Source organism: Sander lucioperca, chromosome 20 (genome assembly GCF_008315115.2).
Source record: "Sander lucioperca isolate FBNREF2018 chromosome 20, SLUC_FBN_1.2, whole genome shotgun sequence".
Classification (NCBI taxonomy): Eukaryota; Metazoa; Chordata; class Actinopteri; order Perciformes; family Percidae; genus Sander; species Sander lucioperca.
In genome coordinates this window covers 595,583-617,006 of record NC_050192.1, presented here as the reverse complement: position 1 = coordinate 617,006, position 21,424 = coordinate 595,583, and the positions used below count along the sequence as shown (strand labels likewise).

The window sequence follows — 21,424 nt, the reverse complement described above, 5'->3', positions numbered from 1 at the left end:
GCAAGTTAGCTCAACCAACATAACAAAACACATTCTTATCAAACAGTGTAATTCACTAACTGTAAAATTTGGAACATGCCATGTGCAGGAGCAAGAAATATTATTATCCCAATGCTACTTAGACACATTAGCAACATCGAGAAAAGCTAGCAATAGCATAACCACTGTATATTTACGGTAGCTAGCATACCTTTACCTAGGCCTAGGGCTGCACGATATTAGGAGAATATCTAATTGCGATTATTTTGACTGATATTGCGATTGCGATATGATTCACAATATTAGAGGGAATGATCATTTTTGTATCACTGATTTTCATTGAAAAATATAAAAAAAAGATGAAAAAAAAAAAAGGATTGAAGTGTGATTTTTTGCGAGGATCTGTACCAAACAAATATTTTTTCTTTAGTCTGTAGGATATGATTTGTAGGCTGGGATGTCTCTGCAGCACCACAATACTTTATTTTACACAGTTTGACACATATTTTGCCTTTAACAAATATTGCGCCCCCCTGCAATTTGGATATTGCACTAGTCCATATTGCGATTTCGATAAAATTGCGATTAATTGTGCAGCCCTACCTACTACTGTGCTAACTTATTATCACAGACTCTCAAAACCTTAAAAGGTGCCCTGCCACACAAAACCGTTTTTACTTGTATTTTTTGAAATATGTTAGGTCCATATGTGTTTGTGTTATGTGGTGAATGTGATAATGAACTGCTACCTCCTCTGTCAGCTCTAGCCACTGAAAAGAAATAAGCGGAGAAATCAGGCCAATTACAAAAGCTGGTCAGTCTGACGTGGTGTTGCCTGAGCTCATTACTATTCATGAGCTCTCCCAGTTGCGCTGGGTAAAGGATGCTGATAGCCAGGCTCTCATTGGCTAGCTGTAAGCCAATCAGCGTCAAGCAGCTTAGCTCGTTGAATATTAATGAGAACTGGCACAAGTCGAGCTGAGTCTTCCTGCAGGCTTTCTAAACCACGCTAGAATGGCTTGAAACAAGGTAACCAAGGCATTTTTTCCACAAAAAATGTTACAGAGTCCATGGTAGAACTTCAGACATTACCACAAAGTAATGAAATACCTGTGGCAGGGCACCTTTAATACATGTGGTTTGACATGTTACTATACTGTTTCGTGGCAATTTATATGCATGTGTATGTAAAATACATACCTAAACAAAAGCATAAGTGAGACAATGAAAACGTGCTGCCGTTTAATGTAGCTACTCTCATCAGAATGAGCAGTAACGGGCAGCTCCCCACAAGTCCAGAGTCCATGCAGCACATAAGGTCTCACACTGCCCTCTACTGACAACAGTTGGGATAGTACATGTACCCAGAAAGGTAAAATGCTGCTGCACATTATAATTACTTTGACATATATCAAACTTAACAAAACAGAGGGTGGATGGGGTGGAGATACATGGGGAGGGGTTAGATGGGCGGCCAGCGGGTTGCGATAGTGTGGGGGATCGCGGTCAGCCTGGTGGTGTTCTTGCCACTGTTTTTGTATTGTTGTTACTTGTCTTTTTTGTTTTGCCTTGCTTTAATGTTGTACCACTTTAAGTTTACTGTTTATTTGATTTAGTCAAATTTTTTTAGTTATAAAAAAGATTCTTAGAATGTACAAGTGAATTGTATGTCAAATCCTATGCTTTAATAAAAAGGCGTTTGATAATAAACTTAACAAAACAAAAATGTGATCATACATGTGTGTATGTCACAATAGTCAACATAGATATGACAAAAACCCTTAATCCAGAAGTATAGTTAAGGCTTACCACCTTTTCTGCAGACAAAAGCAGCACATCAGAAGTATAGCAGCAGCAGCTTTACTGGCACTAAATGGAAAAAAATTAGACAGGAAACGTAAATGATTGTTCAGGTGACATCTACTAGGACATGTAATGAATGTGCCATAAAACTCTAAATAAAGGCGATACAAATCTGAGGAAAGTGCAGAGGGAAAAGTGAGTTTTTGTTTTAATCCTACTAAGCCTTGACATTACTAAATAAATGATGGCCTTGACTTAACTTGTTAATCAGGATCATGATGGTTCTGCATCAGGGATGGCTATGTCTCATCATGCATATGAGCATTTCCTGTCAGAGATTAACCATTTACTTTGTGACCATGTTGAATTTAGCAGCTCCATTAACCCTATGAACAAGTGACTGAACAGCTCTGCTTGTGGTCATTCACATCTTTAAGTGAGACTGTGAGCCACTCTGGTATGAAATAAGATAGCATAGAACTTTATTTATCCCCAGGGAAATTGTTGTGAAGCAGTTGAAGTATAATGTAGGAAAGTGCAAATATATATCGACAATTGCATAGTCATATGAAAACTTTTGCGGGTGGCAGGAGTCAAAATTGTATCTGAATTCCGAGGTATAGAAGGTGAACAGAAAGGGTGACAGGACTGTCCCCTCTTGGGCGTGTCAGACACTTAGAGACGTAATATATAATATATACTGTGTGTATATTTATTTTTATTTTTATTTACAGGAAGAGGAAGAAGAAGAGGCTGGAGAGTCCCCAGAGGAGGACTAAGCTACCACACCATGAAATCGCTACCTCATTCAGCTGTCAGGTCTTTCAAAGGGAAAAGACTGCCTTGACCACTTATTTTTTACTTTTTCCACATGCTATGTTACTTGGTTTAATTTCAGTTAGACAATTTCCATCTTTTCTCTGTCACTGAACAGGCAGATGTTCAGTATTATGTCCTTGTCTTTAAATTCTGTTGATACGTTTTTCCATAGACCATACAGAATGCAGCAAAAATAATACTTTAGTTTGCTGCTAGCTCTTATTGGCTGAACAGATACAAACAAGCAAACAGTTCAGCTCTAGACATTCTGGCTGTCAAAACAAACACATCAGACATGTCATCAGCCCTGTACAACACAATTACACTCCTCAATGAGAATCAACTAGAAACAAACAGAAACAGACACAATCACTAAGATCATGTTTGGGTTTGCTTTAGACCATCATCGTCTCCACATGAGTGAGAGCATTGGGTGCATCAGCCTGAGGACTACAATATTGACAGACATGTAGAACAACTGTCTACTGTTCCAATATATCAGTGTTAGCTCTAAAACAAACCAGTCCACCCACTCCTTACCCAAACTGGTGTTAGGCCACCAAACACAAAGAGACAGAGATTTTTCCTCAGGGCAGTTGTTTATCCATTATGTTGAATTCAAGCCATTTAGAAAAAAACTTACAGAAGTCGTTCGCATTGGCTCATATTTAACTTTAGCATTAGAATGAGAGCACATTACATTACATTTGAAAAGGCCATCTTCCAGTAACTTCTCTCTCTGGCAATATGCAGGAAAGATACTGCCTCCAATGCAAAGGTTTATCAAGGGGTGAACCTGCAGTGCAATCTCTTGACTTTTCATGAAATAAGTAAACGTTTTTATTGACAGTGCAAATGTAGATGATGTAACCATGGCCGATGCCCAGCCATGCCCTTAATCAAACATTAGTTGCTTAAAGCTATAGTGCCTAGTTTCTGTCGCCACCATGAGGAATTCTAAGTAATGACAACAAAACTGTCGGCGCGTCCACGTGGTACAAGCCTTCCGTGATCGCACACGCCCCCCGACCTTCTGCGCGGGAAAGTCACCGGACGACACAATCTTCTGAACATAGCCATACTGAGAAATACAGAGAGAGTTGTGTGGAGCTGATAGTCTTAATTAGCTTTGTAGCAACTCATTTTGCAATGGCTTGAATGTAACGGATGTTCATAAATGTCAAAAAGTTACGCACTATCATCAGATCAGCTTTTATAGGATAAGCATTGCTTTGGAAATTAGACCTAAACTGTGATGTGTCCAAGAGGCGATCATGATTGCAATTTTAACAATTATTTTAATTAGTTCATTGTCAGAACATCAAGGAAAATGAAGAGTATAGAGTCCAGCACTGCCTCCAGTATGCATTTATAGCTTTAATTTGGATGATCCACAACATCATCAGCTCTGCTCTGCTCTCCCTGTTGTTGGTGGACTGATCTCAAAAACGATACAACCTCTTCCCAAACTGTCGGTACTCCACTACCAAACAGCTTGACATTGCCTCAGACTACTGTATACCATTTTCCTCAGATTTACAATAACAAGCTTGTGTACATAGCTTCATTCAGTTGGTTCTTTGCGCAACGTAGCTTTAAAACCTTTACTCCACCATAGATGTCACACTGCAAAGAAATCCACAATTGTGCAAAAGAAAAACCTCAAGAACAAAAAACCACAAGAACAAACCACACATTACCTCATGACACACTGATACCTGGATTTAGTGGCAGCGTGACATTGGATGACTCATCACGCACTGTAACTCCAGAAAGCCTTACGTTTAGGGAAACCTGATGGTCAGCGCTTTCTGATCACTGATATGCAATATCCTCTCATGATTTCAAACTACCTCTGACTCAGCACAACCAGCTAATGAACGCTGTTGCTCAGTACACACAAACTAATGCCCGGGAAGGCAGTGTGCGTTCAGATATTTGTGTTGGAACTTTATACTGTACATTAAAGCGAGGTCATGTCGGTTGGTTGTTGTCATGTTATGGGGGAACAGCAATTTGTCTGCATCTGTTTTGTTTGATTCAGTCAGGTAAACACTATATAATCCATAAAGAAGCAAAGGTCACGTATAATAAAGCCATGTGAATTAATATTAAAGGTAAATTCAGCTGTTTTACTACAGCAGCCTTTTTGTTACCATATTTCCTGTTGGTTATGACGGCCAGACAAGTGCTTTTACAGGGGTACAAGGAGTTCACAGACATGAAAAATGAAAATAGGTTGTGGCTTTCAGCTTTAACCACATTATCTGAACAACATTTTAATACACCTGCCCATTGTATTGTTAAACCACACGTTAAGCCCAGAAGCAGAGTCTGTACAAGAATCATAGCGGTATCTGGTCTGGACACTGTAATGATACAGTTGGGATTTATTCCCACATAAGGCAGTAATAGATCCTCACTGGCGGTGATATTGGTGCACAACGTGATATCATGACTTCGCGTAAACATACACGCCACTTTCTAAAGCCAAGTGGCGCGTGTTATCTGTACACATTATGAGCTATACGCGTGTATGTCTATGCCAGAACGGAACGTTGCATTTGGAGCTCCGGCTGGGTTTAGAAAAAGAACACGGGGATGGTTGGATTTACGAAAACAATAGCGGGACGTGGGACAACAACGGCACGGTTGGGTTTAGGAAAGAACAACAGGGTTGGGTTTAGGAAAAGAAGAACGGGGTTGGGTTTAGGAAAAGAAGAATGGGGTTGGGTTTAGGAAAAGAAGAAAGCAATGGTTGGGTTTAGGAAACGTGACACGCGGGACACGAAGGAAACGTGACACGCAGGACACGATCCCCGGTCTCCTGGGTGAAAGTCCTGTGTTGTTTGACCCATCCACCCCCCCAACCAAACTCCCTATGTGGATTTTCGGCCTTTCATACTACTCGCTACGGCGTAAATTGACACGCAATCGCATGGTAATGTAAGTCAATGGAGCCCAAACGGCATTGATAAACACACTAAAAAGCAAGTATGCGTCTTGATAACACGGCAATAATGGCATACAAATTGGCGTGTCATACATACCCCACTTCATGAGATCAGTTTGTGGTGCAAGTGACTTAGTTATCCACTCTGTAGATGCTGTAACATTTGTCTGTGTTTTCTGGATCAAACAGTTAAACTGAGGATATTTCCTTGAACACCTGTCTCCAACTCTGTTTTAAAGAGTTGCCAGATCTTAGCAATGCGACTGAAATGTCATCATAACCTTCAGGAAAGATGGTCAAACCTCTGAAAATAAGACACAGGCTGTTAAAAAACTGAATTTTTCCTTTTTATTGGAGACCTACTTTAAAGCCTGCAGTCCAACATTTGCACTTTCTATATCCATATGTGCATAATTTAAGGCCATGCTTAAAAAAAAGCTTTGGTTGTTTCCATACATACTATATCCAAGTCCAATCAACACATTGACAAGTGAAGTTATTAAAGTCCTTGTTAAGATGCAGTCTTTAGAGTTTGTCTCCATTATCACTTGGCACTGACTGGCCTGATGTTTTCTTCTTTAGAGGTTCCTGGAAAAAGCCTTGATTCAGTGGTCTGTTTTTATTACTTAAAACACAAAAGCAGCTAACATATTACGTACTGTTTTTCTTATTTACCTTAATGTTAATTTTTATCTAAACATTGTAATGAAACATATTTAGCATTATCTGCAAACTGGGACTTCTGTTTGGCAAACTGGTAACTTGAATTTATTTTGTTCTGATTTTCACAATGGTTTAATGAGGATCAAGTGTTACAACACTACATGATAAAACTACAAATGTTTATTTTTTTGGCTTTCAATAGTTAGAGTTGTTTTTCCAGAGTAATGTACTACCTATATATGTACAGTACCTCAAACAGACTGTTAAAATGGACTAATCAATAGACAAATACCTACCTCCAGTCTCTTTACTTTCAGTATGAGTTACATCTATGTATGATATGATCTATATCAGGACTGCAGAAGCTCCTTGCTTAAAGTATTGTATCAGATCAAGCTTCCAATCAGTACATTTGGATTCTCACCTTCAAAGTGACTTTCAGGTTTTGAAACCGATATGTTTGACTTTTGTATATTGTATTCATGAATATGTTTTCTTGTTTTTAATTAGTAGATATCGATATACTTGATTAGGCGTTTTGTGTACTTCACACAAATGTGATTTTCTTGTTTCCTGTGATATGGTTAAACCAGATGTATATGGAATTGCTTTTTACTTAGTGATGGATTATACCATTTTTCACCCGTCACCATGGCAACCTTTGAAACGTTGACATGGTATTTTAAACTGGGCCTGAGGTAGAGCCTCAGAGGAGCTACATTGATCTTGTCAACCAGCCTTCATCAGCAAAACCAGTATGGAACAGTAATTTAACAAATGTTGTGGTAAACTCTCACTAACCAACAACCACACACAGTGTTTTGGACCATGAAGGTGCCTACAAACTGCAAATCAAATTCTCACCTTGCTTTATTCAAATTTGACCTCTGTACTGTTTGTGCAGTGTGTTTATTCATCACAAACAGCCAGCGTAACAACTGTAGTTACCTGAGGCCTGTAGTACGAATCAAGATCAACATGCCCTGGATTGATTTCAGTTAGCCGGCTTCACCTAACCTAAGAACCGCAGTCCTGCATAAGCTGTGACACGACGGTGGTTATCAACTAGTTCAATCAACCCAGGGTTTCCCAATCCAGCGGCGCGCGTGTTCACATAAAAGAGGCGGGGTTTGCACAGCACGACCAATCGCAAACATCTACCAGAGCCGCATATTATAAGAAGAGCAAATTATAATTCTACATAAATATGAAGAACACAGACACGGTTTTACAAGCAAAACGCAATACAGTCGCTGCTTCCTAAAACAGGAAGGAAAGCTGGCAAAAAAATAGCCGACGCTGTAAATGTGTAAATCGCAACGCTTATCAATATCTTACCCATCAGTCAGGACCAAGATCTGACCATAATTACACTTGTCCTTTCCATGAACTGCCGTTGCTTTAGCCTTTTATTTCAGTTGCAACTCTGGCAGTGGGAAGCCATCGTGAGAGCAAATAAAAAATATAAAAACATAATTCAAACCGATGTGTGGCATTGGCAACACACGGCTCAACAAGCCGACAAATAGCCTATATGTAATTCCCTCCGCTGAAAATCTATATCTTTCATAAAAATACCCATCAGGGAATGTTAACGGGGTTGTCGGTCTCTAAATGTTTGAACTTTTATGAGCGCACCTCTCTCTCTCTGCGCACCGAACTCCTGATCCTCCACCTGATCTTCTAAGAACGGTGACGCAGTTATCAATCGAGTATTGATTGGTCAGTAGGCGGTGCTTTTACACCGGTTGATCTCAAATCTCCAACATAACCTGCTCCAGAGCAGGATAACTTACCACGGCGATTTAACCCGGTAACAACTGATCCTCTGTCGTGATACACAAAACCCTGGGATGAACCTGAAGTTACCTCGTTCGGGAGCTGTTAACTAGCTACAACATGCACAACAAATGTGCTAGTACTTAACATTTGGCCAAGCAAGGTTATCTGTTGCCAGTCTTTATGCTAAGCTAGACAAAACACTGAGACATCTCTCTTAACTGGACAAACAGAGGTGAAAGATAGCTCATCGGTTGTCAGAAGGCCTAAATATGGTTTGAAAAATGTAATTTGTGTCAGAAATCTGGAGGGATTACACTAGTAATGACAAGTTAGTGAAAATATTATATTGCCTTTAAAGACTAACATATCCACACACTGTGCAGGTAATGCTATTTCTAATGAGAAGGGCAGTCGGAGAGCTCAGACCTCAGCCAATGCCATGCCCAATCTCTCAATATTAACGAAAGTGAAAAATAATTGGTATCTGCCCCATGATTCGGATCCACTCCAAAGTCTAACCCTGTATATCGACTGCAAGCATTCTTCACTTGCACGTCTCATGCAACATATACCCTTTCATTTTAATCTATACAGCTGTCTGAACCGGCTCTGTCAGGTTTGCATCTCAGCTGCATCTCAAGTGCGTAAAGGTGACCTGAAGCGTTTATCTATGCTTCAAGTCATGTTTTCAACAATAAGCGCGTAAATGTGAGTTTGATGCCCAATGAAAAGGCCTGAATATAATTTGTACATTTTGCAATCTAGGCGGAGCAGAGGTGCTGTGTCTCTGTACAGAGCCAGAGAGAAGCACACTCTGCTCTGATCGCCAACCCCTCCTTGCCTTGCTGCTCGAAGCTTTGAAATTCACCTAGACACTCGCCTCAGTGTTGCATGGATGCTGTCCGCATGCAAGCGTGACACAGTTGTGACGTTTGTGGGTAATGGGTACTTCCTTGGCCCATGCTACACCCTTCCACCAAGTTTCATGAAAATCTGGCCAGTCATTTTTACCTTAATCCTGCTCACAAACAAACCAAGCCGAAAACATAACCTCCTTGGCGAAGGAAATAATCCAGACAATCCAAACAAAGAGAATCAAAAGCTGCTGTTAAATGAGCTAGCTAAACATACTGTATAAACTGTGTGCACCTGTTGATGCAGGCTGATCAGTAGCTTTGAACGAATGGCTTTGAAACAGACAGGCTTCATCATTTAACACCATCCATCAGCCAGACAGACCCCATTTATACCTGGTATTAACAAGTGATTTATATATTTCTGGATAAGGAAAAAGGCATGTTAATGTATCACATGATAAGACCAGATGTAAATGGAATCTAAGTGGCACCAATGAGCTCAACTCGCTCCAACTTTTGAGCTTTTGAAGTTTGTCATTTCCTTCAGAGATGTAGATGAGATGAGTTTAGTAGAATCTAAAACACCTGCTAATGTTCTCTGGAAGTGATGCTACCTCGCTGTTGGGCAAAAATGATTGTAGAGGCTGTTGACAAGCTTTCAGCTCTGGGAGTCTTAATGAAGTTGATATTTTCTCTTCATGATATCATGTTTTAGTACAATCGAATACACATTACTACCTCCAGAAAGGCCTACTTTTACCTCATTTTCAAACTTAAAAACTGTTTAGAATTCAGGTGTCCAAGAACATATGGAGAACATTTTAACATTTTATATATACATAGTTTATTTTTGTGGGAGATGGATTTTATAAGACCGTCTTTCTCTGCCTCTCAGTCACCATTAGGTAAGACTGGACATATAAACTTTGAAAAGGATTTTTCCTACCTTATGCAATGTTTTGTAGTTAGCTGTGAGGGAAGTAGAGAGATTTCCCAGCTCCCCCTCTGTCTTGCTCCTCCTGTATCATTTCAGATGTCTTCTACTGTATCTAACTTTTATTGCTTTCTCTATCCACATAGTATTACTGTCTTTTATTTCACTACACATTTTGCTTGCTTTCTAAACAAAGTCTTCATAGATATTCACTGTTTTATCCAGCACAATAAAAAGTATGGCATCCATAAAGAAGACATATGTGTGAGTTTTTTATGTTTGTTCTTTCAAAAAAATTACAGTGTAGATAAATCCTTTGTTTTGTTGAAAAGGTGGGTTAAATCCTGTGTTGTCTGGAACAACATCACGTGGTGATTCTCTATACTTGCTCAGGCGTGCTGATCGCAGACCTTAAAGTGTAACTCTCGCCAAAATGCAACCTAGGGTCTTTTTTTGAATGTACCCGAGTCAAACTTTAGTTTAAAAGCATATTTAGGACGGAAGCGTCACTTTTAAGATTTACCATATTCTCGTTTTTCGGTCAAATGGCCTTTTGAATGGGAGTGCTAGGGGCACTTTTTTTTATGCTAGCCTCAAAATAGCTATTTTACACTAAGAAGGCTCGACACAACATAAGACTTTGCTCGAAGTATCGCCAGGGGCTCTACACATGAACGCGAGCATTGACAACATTGTTTGTGTTCACAGAGTTTACTAAAAAGAAAGGTTAGAAGGTTTCAGAAGTATGGACCCAAGTTCTCATTCTTTATTAAACCTGATAGTTTTGATGGACATGAACTGGATTTATCTCTGATGGACTGGCTGGATATACAAGACATGGAAATGTAGCGGATGAAGCTGAAGAGTTCAACACTGGGTGACAAAGTTTGCAGTTTTATCTGTATCAGTGTCTCTGTGTCCCAACCGGCAGCGGCAGATGGCCCACCAAGACTCGGGGTCTGTCTGAGGTTGTTGCCTGTAAAAAGGAAGTTTTTTCTCGCCATTGTCGCACCAAATGCTTGCTCTTGCGGGAGGGGAGGGGAGGGGGGGGGGTCTTTGTAAACTATAGTGTGTGGTCTAGACCTCTATCTATCTATCTATCTATCTATCTATCTATCTATCTATCTATCTATCTATCTATCTATCTATCTATCTGTGTCTGAGTGTCGTGAGATAACTCCTGTTGTGATTTGACACTAAATAAAATTGAATTGAAATAAAATCCTACCACAAATGACATGCAATTTAGGAAGATGTTATAATCATAGAAGATAATGAGTTATAGATGATAATAATCTTGAATTAATTAAAAATAACATGTGTTTGCATTTCTTTCTTGACAACAGGTGGGGCTGTGCCCCTAATGACCAGTCGCCAATGGATAGAATTAAATACTTAAAGACTTAAAGATTTGGGCCCCCCATTGCCACGATGCACCCTCTCTATCGTTTTAGACCCACTCCCCACCTAACATCTTGCTCCTTCCCTTCTTGGAGAATGTGACCACCTTGGAGCCCCAGACCTCTGACCTTAATGGGATTTCTGCAAAAAAAGGGGGGTCCCTCCCTCACATCAAAGCTGGCCGACTCTCTGTTCCCTGAAAGGCTTCAACACTCAGCGACCGGCCCCCCTTCCACCGCACCTCCCGTTATTAATGCCAGCGCCCATCATAAAGCCTTGTGCTAATTCCTCTCGATTGACCCACGAAGAGGAGGCATGTGTGTGTATTGAGATGTGGATCAGCTTAATACTCCTTGCCCTTCTCTTTACTACTCTGATTCATACAAGCATGATAATGGGTCATTTTTACCACAGTGAAGTGAATCAGATTATATTGTATGTCTAAATACACATAATAAGAAATCTGATGTGGTAACTTTGGTACTAAAACTCGCACATGAATACATTTAGGTTTAAGGAGGGGGAAAGGAAATGACAACACAACTTTAATGTGATGGACATGCACATGCGCAGCACAGCATAATATTACTGTACTAAACTGTGCAGTGTGGGTACAGCATGTAACATTTAGTAATACCACAGTGCTTTTGCTGCAGGGACGTAGTAATGGTTGAGAGTCTGATACGGTATGTCAATGCTATTTCCTAATAATTATGTCAATACCATTAGCAAATTGTTTTGTAGAACAAGTAATGGACCCAGATCTTTTTTTTATCAACATAACGAGGAAACATTCATAGTAAATATATAACAACAAATGTATAACTCATATAAACATAAACATGCGACTGCTCACTGCCAACAAAAAATGTTCATGCACATGTACTGTACATGGCGGCCGGGATCGCTTCCCTGCCGGCCGGCCAGTGATGCTCACAGACCCCGCTGTCAGCTGGAAATCTCTCAATAGAATCATGGACTAGTTTATTTCCTGAAATATGGCCCGTTTTCCATTTGAACACATTGTCATCAATATTAACGTTTAAAATGACCCATTTTTCAAATTTGGATATCGTTTTAAAATCAGAAATTAAATGAACGAAAAAGTACACGGGCCCAATTACAGTAATGTCGTTTGTGTTTAGCCTACATCATCAGTTTCTATCATCTAATGTGAAACAAGAGACCAAGCTAGCCCATGGATGTATTAAGAGAACTGTGTTTCCCAGCAGTCAGCTCCCCCTGCTGTCCATAAGGTGCCTCTGCACCCCTTTCGTTTCAGACCCTCCCACCAGCCTTTTGGCCATGCCTCCTCATTTTGACATCTGTCAGTGGAAAAGCCAAATGTTAAATCGAAATGGAAAAGCCAAATGTTAAATCAAAATGGAACAGCCAAATGGAAAATTCAAAAGAAAAAAAATAATTTTACATTTCAACTTTGCTTTTTCAGTTTCCTTTTTCTTTTTTAAATTCAATTATGGCATGATTTTTCCTAGTAGCGTAGTAAAATAATATTTTTAATTTGATCTCGCTTCATTTTCTCTTTGGACTTTCAATTGGAATTATGAATAAATATATCCTCCATACATAATAAGACCAAACTAGAAATAATGTGGCCATATCTAGACAGTAAATGAACAGGTAAACATCTAAATTATGCTGTAATTAGTTTATAATTAGGACGTAATAAGCTTTACTTTGTATTAAATTAAAACAAAACTAGAAATAACAATATCTTTATTAGACAGAAAACAGTTAAACCCTGATTACAGTTAACGTTGGACACCATTGACCTAAATTATGCTGTAATTAGAAACTGTATACACTGCCTTATTAAACCCGAAATATACTATACTTAGTCACTGTTATATCAAATTACACTCTAATTAGAAACCAAACATTGGGCATAGACTTTTATTGTCATTTGTTGCTTATTAGAAAAGAACTACCATGAGTTAATGTCAGACCGTGTCGAGTCACCTCTGGTCGCATCTTCACACAGTTCCTTATAGCCTGGATGCTCCCTGGAGCCCCATGGTGTTTGTAGGTGCTGAATCCTTATTAATAGGCTATTATATATACTAAATTCATACTTAATCGATGCTCTACTCTACACCACTTAAGACATCAGAACATTTAATGCATGTCACTATCCGACATTACAACGAAAAATAATTGGTGCACAGATTTACATATATTAGTACATAGGTAAAATAAACACGTGGTATTAAATGTATTTATTTATTGATTGATTGATTGATTGATTGTGTATGGCCTATTGCTGTTTGCTTGTGTCTGGTCTCAGCGGGACACTGGGCTGTTCGTTGTTTGCCTGTGAAGAGAGCACAGTGTTTTTAGTCTTTTCCTTGAAGTTCGGAAGTATTAACGTTTCAAACAGCAACGTTACAAACGGTAATGTTACACCATAGGGGTGAATATTATTGCCGTTGCACTTTCTGTAATAAAACACAAGGAATACAAATAGGCCTAACGTTACATGAATATGAGTTGTCACATCATTACAAAAGTGACTGTAAATAAGATCTGCATTCCTTTTGGATAAAATGTTCACAGCAAAAATAAATTACAGAGCTAGCTAGCTAGGCGGCAAGCGGTAGTGGTAATGTTAACATTAACGAAGGGATTTTGAGAACGGCAACACACCGAGAGAAATGTACTTACATTCCAGACTAGCCTAACCTAATAAAATGTGGGACCATGGTGCAAAATAAAAACACAGATGAAAAATACCAATTCAATTTTATTTATAGTATCAAATCATGAGAGTTATCTCGAGACACTTTACAGATAGAGTAGGTCTAGACCACACTCTATAATTTATAAAGTCCCAACAATTCTAGTAATTCCCCCAAGAACAAGCATAGTGCGACAGTGGCGAGGAAAAATTTTCTTTTAGGAAGAAACCTCGGCCAGACCCAGGCTCTTGGTAGGCAGTGTCTGTATGTGATTGTATTGTTATGTATTATTTCAAACATTTATAATCTCAAACATCATCTCTTATGAACATAAAAAATAAAAGCTGAGTAATACTACTATGCAACACTGTAAAAGAGCTAGTTAATGGATCCAAATATTAAATATATATACAAATATTCTCAGACTTGGTCAACCGGTCTCCTTCCCTGCTGGGCTGGTCCCTGCCAATTTCCCAGAACCTTGGGGTATTGCTAGGAGTCCTAATCTGGGGCCATGGGTATCTGTACAAATAATCATGACAATCTATCCTTTATAACAAATAGTATTAGTAGAATTGATGTCCTCTACTTTTCACACATTATGATGAAAGGCAGCTACAGTACAATCTGGTTTTGGATTTGTACTGAATATGCAAGTCAGTGCAAACAGCATTTTGAGGCCATCTGGATTTGGGGGGCAATGTTAGAATGAGAAAGTCCGTACAAACTGTGAGCTCTGTCACAGTATGCCTTTCTGTTTCTAACAGACAAGCAGAACACTGAGAAGGATTTGCAGTGGAACCTCATAAAATAGTATATACCACACCACCACCCCATGCACCACCCCTAAGACACATCATATAAACACTCCAGACAGGCACTTACCCAGACCTCTTGAGTAAATAACTAAATATCCCACTTCTTGTGTCAGGAAGTGCTACTTCCGGACATCTCCAGAGAAGAGGCAGGGAGACAATCACTCCCCTGGCTTCTCTCGTCCCCTCATTCCCCACATTTACAACTACCAAACTATTGACTTAAGTGTTTTATGGCTATATGTAATTCCACCTGGCAGTTCAATTCAATTTTATTTATAGTATCAATCATAAGTAAAGCTGCAAGCAGCGTTGGACGGGCCTTCGCGCCTCTGCGTGCGTTGGGGTTACTGGCGGACGCCACTCCTTGCGACCGTGCAGACACTGCAAATAGTCACCAATGAAAAAGGAAGTCTCTGCTGAGTTCATTGATACCTCACATAAGACTCTACCTTAAACGGGTCACCAGTTATGAAAGGGAGCGTGGCTTAAGTATTAGGGGGGAGGGCCAAACCACCACCAATGAATAAGGAAGTCTCTGCTGAGTTCAATGATACCTCACAGAAGGGTCTAACATCAAACGGGTCATAAGTTATAAAAAAGGGGCGTGGCTACAGCATAGGGGCGGGTCAAACTATCACCAATCAAAAAAAAACTCTGCTGAGTTCAATGATACCTCACACAAGACTACCTTAAATAGGTCACCAGTTATGAAAGGGGCGTGGTTTAAGCCATGGTTTAAGTTATGAAAGGGGCGGGCCAAACCATCAACAATGAAGAAGGAACTCTCTGCTAGTTCAATAGGGGCTTTCCGACCGGATAGTACTTGTACTTTTTAGAGGAAAAGTACACTTCTAAGCAGTTCTAAGAACTACTCTCCCCCAAAATCTTTTTTTCCGTTTGCATTCCCACTGGCCAAGTGGCCATAGGGACTGGTAGGAGGGGTAAGGGAGTAATGCAAGCACGGCAACGGTCTTTATAGCGTTAAAATCAGAAAACAAATACACCAAAAAAAGTATGAACTAAATACTAAATCTAATGTATATAGCATATTTGTCATAATTTAAACAAGTCTCCCAAAGAGAAACGGGTATCTCTCTCTCCCCCGCCTCTGCCTGCTGCACTGTGGACGTGTGTGTGTGTGTGTGTGACGGCCCGGTCAGCGAGGTTGTCAAGCCCGCAGGGCACGCTTGTGGAGTTTAACTCCGAAAAGACAGTTAACCACAGGTTCCCGTTAATCTTATGATGGACATGTGTTGTGATATTTAAACAAACGATCCGTCAACGGTGAAATAAAAGCCTCTTATTTACGAGAGCGGTCTGAGAGACCTCCAGCTTACAGTGGGGGTCTCTGAGCATGACTGGCCCAGCGACGAGCTAGAGGCCCGGGGCAGGCGCCTGCTGGCTGTCGCCTCACTTCATGGAGCTCCGAAAACTTTGAAGCAAATTGCTTTCGCAAGACTGCCTATATTCGAAATCTAAACAGTTCATTTCTCGCCTAAAACGTTGTCAGACGTGAATTTAATGATGAATAAGATGGTGAAAATTGTTAAAAATGTCCCGTTGTTGGTTAGTCTGCAAGTTCCGAGTTGGCAGTGGGCGTGACTTATAAGTTCGACCAATCAAGTACACCTAGGAAAAGGGAAAAGGGAAAAGACCCTGCTCTGAAGTAGGAGCTAAAAAAGTACGCTACTGGGCCAGAGGAACTTAAAAATCCCCAAATTTTTCCTGTCGGAACACGATGAAAAAAAGTGTTCTAGGAACGTTTAGTTCTAAGAACTGCAAAAATCCCTCCGGTTGGAAAGCCCCTAATGATACCTCACACAAGACTCTACCTTAAACGGTTCAAATGTTATGAAAGGTGGCGTGGTCTGAGTAAGTGGGTGTGGTTAAAGTATAGGGGGCAGCTCAGTATCACATGTAGACCACACATTATACGTTTCATGTAAATAGGATGATGTTTGTCATATAAGGCTGATTTCCTGTTGCCAGCGGAGGGGCGCTATGACCAAAAGTAAATTTTGGCCTATAAATGTCCTCAGACCTGGACCCTTGTCAAACGTGAGAAATTTTGGGCAGATATGACAATGTACACTCAAGTTACACCAACTTCTTTGTTCATCGATAAATGCTCAAAATGGCCGCCACACCACGCCCACACCGTTTGACGAAAAGTTTTTCTTTTAATAAATCATTTTCATCTTTAAGGTGTTGAGAAGATACAGACCAAATTTGAAGTGAAATCTCTAGGAGGAGTTTGTTAAAGTATAGCACCTTGACTTTTAGGCATACTTCCTGTTGCCACTAGGGGGCGCTATGACTTCAAGTAAATATCGGCCTTTATAGACGGGTTTCTTGTTTACAAACATTACAGGGTGCGTGCGCATACCAGGGGCAGAAAGCCAGATTGGTGAGCTGGTCCACTACTGCAACAACCTTAAGCTTTCCTTATTGTTTGTATATAGCTAACTGCTGACTCAATAAAACATGATTTTAGTTGGATCTGTTTGTCTGTCTTTAATTTTGCAGTGTTACTGTGATATATATGTATGGCTATAATTATAATTTTAGGCTAATGTAATAGCCAATGTTAGCAGCAGGGTTACCCCTGAGTGTACCCCTATGGTTGGTTTATGCGTTAAAATAATGGCCAGGATTTCCGGGAAAAGGTATGATATGTGTGTTTCCATTTCAAAACATCACTGCAGGTTGACTGTTTTTAGCAGCAGAGGTTGATTTTGGGCGAGAGGGCGACAACACTGTCGTGGTTTGCTCGGCGAAACTCTACTGCTGCTGTCTCGGCAACGTTAGCTAATGTCCGCTAGCATATAGGCTAACTATAGCCAGTTAGCTTTGTGTGTAACGTAATAAAAACCCACCCATCTCGTAGGAGCGAAGCTTAATATTTTATTCAATAACATTATGGTACAAAGGGAGCACTAATGCCATAGGTCTTATGTTGACAACGTGGAGGCAGATATAATAAACTACGAAGGCAGTCGTAATATTTACCTAGCTAGCAGGCTAGGCTAACACTGTTGCGCTAACGTTAGCAAAACATCGGCGTAGCTTTAGCTAGCAGTCTAAACTTGTCTTGAGTCCGGACCTTTAACTATCTACGGTCCGGACTTGAGTACTACAGCCCTGACAGGTAGATATCACTTAGCTGAACAACTGAACAAGCTGCAACTTTTCTGATTGATACAATGGGAGCCTCTATATGACCCCAATCTGCCCTTCTTATGGCTTGAAGCCATAACCTCCGCCAGTTTTTGCCAAAACCATGCTTCCCCCTAGGTATGTTAAACATCAGGCACCCATCACTGGCTCTGTTTGTGCAATTTACCATGCAACAACTCCTTGGCATTTTGACTTACGCTATGCTGCTACTACTACTAGCTACACAAAACACGTCTTCTTTCTGCCCCCCGGTTGCGTGCGCAAGCAGTGATGACGTTGCCGAGAAATCCATGTATTTGTCCTCAGGGTTGGACTCTTATGAATCCTGAAAAGTTTCGAGCCAATTGGACAATGTACACTCGAGTTACACCTACTTCCTGTTTCAATGGCGAAACGCACAAAATGGCCGCCCCGCCACGGCCATGCCCTATGACGAAAAGTTTTCTTTTAATAACTTTTTAATAGAGGCGCAGTGCAGCAACAAAATCTACGCAGGAAACAATAGCAATATGATAAATAAATTAAACTCAATAAGATAAAATTCACAAATACCCAACAAATCATAAATAAATAAAATATAAATTGGAAATTAAAATTAATAAAGTGCATTTTAACTCGCATATACACCCATTTTTTTTTTTTTTTTTTTTTTTTTAAATTGTATTGAGCACCAGCTACACAACATGTACTAATGGAAACACTACAAATTGACAAATCACAATGGTCAGTATCAAGAAAACCAGCATCAAATGTATCCCATTAGGATGAAGTGGTATGAAAGCAGCGCTTATCTCTCAATCCAACAACTGGCAAAAGAGTGCCTTTTTACACGCCACAAGACCCCAAAACACAGTGTTGTGTAGGCCCACCACAGTAGAAAATAAAACAGCGGAGCATTCTACCAATGCAAAAACAAACTTTCGGACCCATTACGGCCCAGGCTATCTGAATATGGTTCCAAGTCAGGGAAAGCCTGGAACACAGATTTGCAAACATTGAACACTGGCTGTTTTACATGTGCTTGAACATCCACAGCAGTCACAAGGCGAAAGTCACAGGGCACAGACTGCTTTGTCGAAATGTCCCCAGGTGAGATAGAGGCGGCCTGGGAGTCAGAAGTCAAACTTGTCATATCAGTAGCATCTGCCTCTGACAGACTCGGTACAGACAACTGTGTAATCCATTCAAAAGTCCTCCTCTCGGAGTCAACAGGTTCTGGGTCAGTCAAGGGGTTCTGTCCTTCTCCCACAGTCACAGGTGAGTGCCACATTCAGTATCAAGGCCTTCACTAGCCGCACAAAGAGATTCGCCAAAACAGGGCTTTTCCTGCCTCCCCCACGTCATCATTTCCTGGAGCCGAGGCGGTCGTACCAGGCACGGACGAGGTAAGATCAGACATTTCACAAGCATCCCTCACAGGGAAAAAATTGGCCAGCATAAGCAGGTTCCTGTGGACCACCTTCTCCTTCCTAGTGATTGTATCACAGATCCTGTAGGTGTTCTCTTCTTTCACGTCGACCACAGTATAGATGGTTGAGTCCCATCGGTCAGCAAGTTTCCTTTTTCCTCTTTCTATCCTGTTGGCCACAAGCACTCTGTCACCAAGGTCAATTTTAGATCCCTTCACTTTCCTGTTGTAGAGTTGGGCATGCCTATCCTGCTCCTTTGCAACAAGATCCTGGGCGATCACCATTGCTTCTTTCAGATCGTTAGCAAGACATGCCACATACTTATCATAGCTTGTCATATCAGAGTCATGGAGGACAGTATAAAAGAGGACATCAACAGGTAGGCGGGTGACCCGGCCAAACTGCCAGCTGTAAGTCATGACTGGTTTTCAAGTTGGCGGCAGCATGTTTACATGAACGCGAGTGTCTTTATAATCTATCTTTTCAATAAACTGTCTGTACACTTACAAAGTTCTCAATGCTTCGGTTAAAATTTAGGGACCCTCATTATGCTACCGTTGAAGTTTGGTGATATTTTGAGCTTTTTTAATGGTATAACAAGCTATTTGTTTTTACTTTCCCTGTGCCCCGAAAACTAGCATTGTAAGCTAATCAGCGGTCCATGCTAGCTTGTTTCAAGCTACAAACACATTCGATTAGCATGAAAACATGTCCCAGAGAACGACAGAGTGGGTACACATCTGTTAATAACCCCTAGGTTCGTTTTTGCACCGAATATATTGATACTAAGTCAAAATATTGAGATACTAAGTCAATATTTTGATCTATATATATATCTATATATAGATATATATCTATATCTATGTCTATATATATATATATATATCTATATATATATATATATATCTATGTCTATATCTATATATATATATATATACATATATATATATATATATATATATATATATATGTCTATATATATATATCTATATATATATCTATATATATATATAGATATATCTATATATATATATATATATATATATATATATATATATATATCTATATATATATAGATATATCTATATATATATAGATATAGATATATATACATACATACATATACATGTATATATACATATACATACAGTACTGTGCAAAAGTTTTAGGCAGGTATGAAAAAATGCTGGAAACTAAGAATGCTTTCAAAAATGGAAGTGTTAATAGTTTATTTTCATCAATTAACAAAATGCAGTGAATGAACAGAAGAGAAATCTAAATCAAATCAATATTTGTTGTGACCACCCTTTGCCTTCAAGACAGCATCAATTCTTCTAGGTACACTTGCACACTTGTTTTTGAAGGAACTCGGCTGGTAGGTTATTCCAAACATCTTGGAGAACTAACCACAGATCTTCTGTGGCTGTAGGCTTCCTCAAATCCTTCTGTCTCTTCATGTTATCCCAGACAGACTCCATGATGCTGAGATCAGGGCTCTGTGGGGGCCATGCCATCACTTCCAGGACTTCTTGTTCTTCTTTACGCTGAAGATAGTTCTTAATGACCTTGGCTGTATGTTTGGGGTCGTTGTCCTGCTGCAGAATAAATTTGGGGCCAATCATACGCCTCCCTGATGGTATTGCATGATGGATAAGTATCTGCCTGTATTTCTCAGCATTGAGGACACCATTAATCCTGACCAAATCTCCAACTCCATTTGCAGGAATGCAGCCCCAAACTTGCAAGGAACCTCCACCATGCTTCACTGTTGCCTGCAGACACTCATTATTGTTATTTATATTTATTTTGACTCATCAGTCCAGAGCACCTGCTGCCATTTTTCTGCACCCCAGTTCCTATGTTTTTGTGCATAGTTGAGTTGCTTGGCCTTGTTTCAATGTCGGAGGTATGGCTTTTTGGCTGCAACTCTTCCATGAAGACCACTTCTGGCCCGACTTCTCCAGACAGTAGATGGGTGTACCTGGGTCCCACTGGTTTCTGCCAGTTCTGAGCTGATGGCACTGCTGGACATCTTCCGATTTCAAAGGGAAATAAGCTTGATGTGTTTTTTATCTGCTGCACTAAGTTTCCTTGGCCGACCACTGCGTCTACGATCCTCAACGTTCCCTGACT

The 21,424-nt window shown here is 40.1% G+C and overlaps 1 protein-coding gene across 3 annotated transcripts in view; it reads left to right on the top strand.

Annotated features, from left to right (window-relative positions):
- hmga2 (high mobility group AT-hook 2) overlaps positions 1–2,944 on the top strand; it is a 46,150-nt gene extending 43,206 nt beyond the window's left edge. For 2 of the 3 annotated variants that reach the window (XM_035996322.1, XM_035996321.1), the window contains one exon: positions 2,521–2,944. In XM_035996322.1, the coding sequence (XP_035852215.1) occupies positions 2,521–2,561 (41 nt within the window). In that variant the 3' untranslated portion in view covers positions 2,562–2,944. Of the gene's footprint in view, positions 1–2,516 lie in introns of all 3 variants that reach the window. The other variant, XM_031288262.2, reaches the window with a different exon arrangement.
- Positions 2,945–21,424: the final 18,480 nt, after the last annotated feature.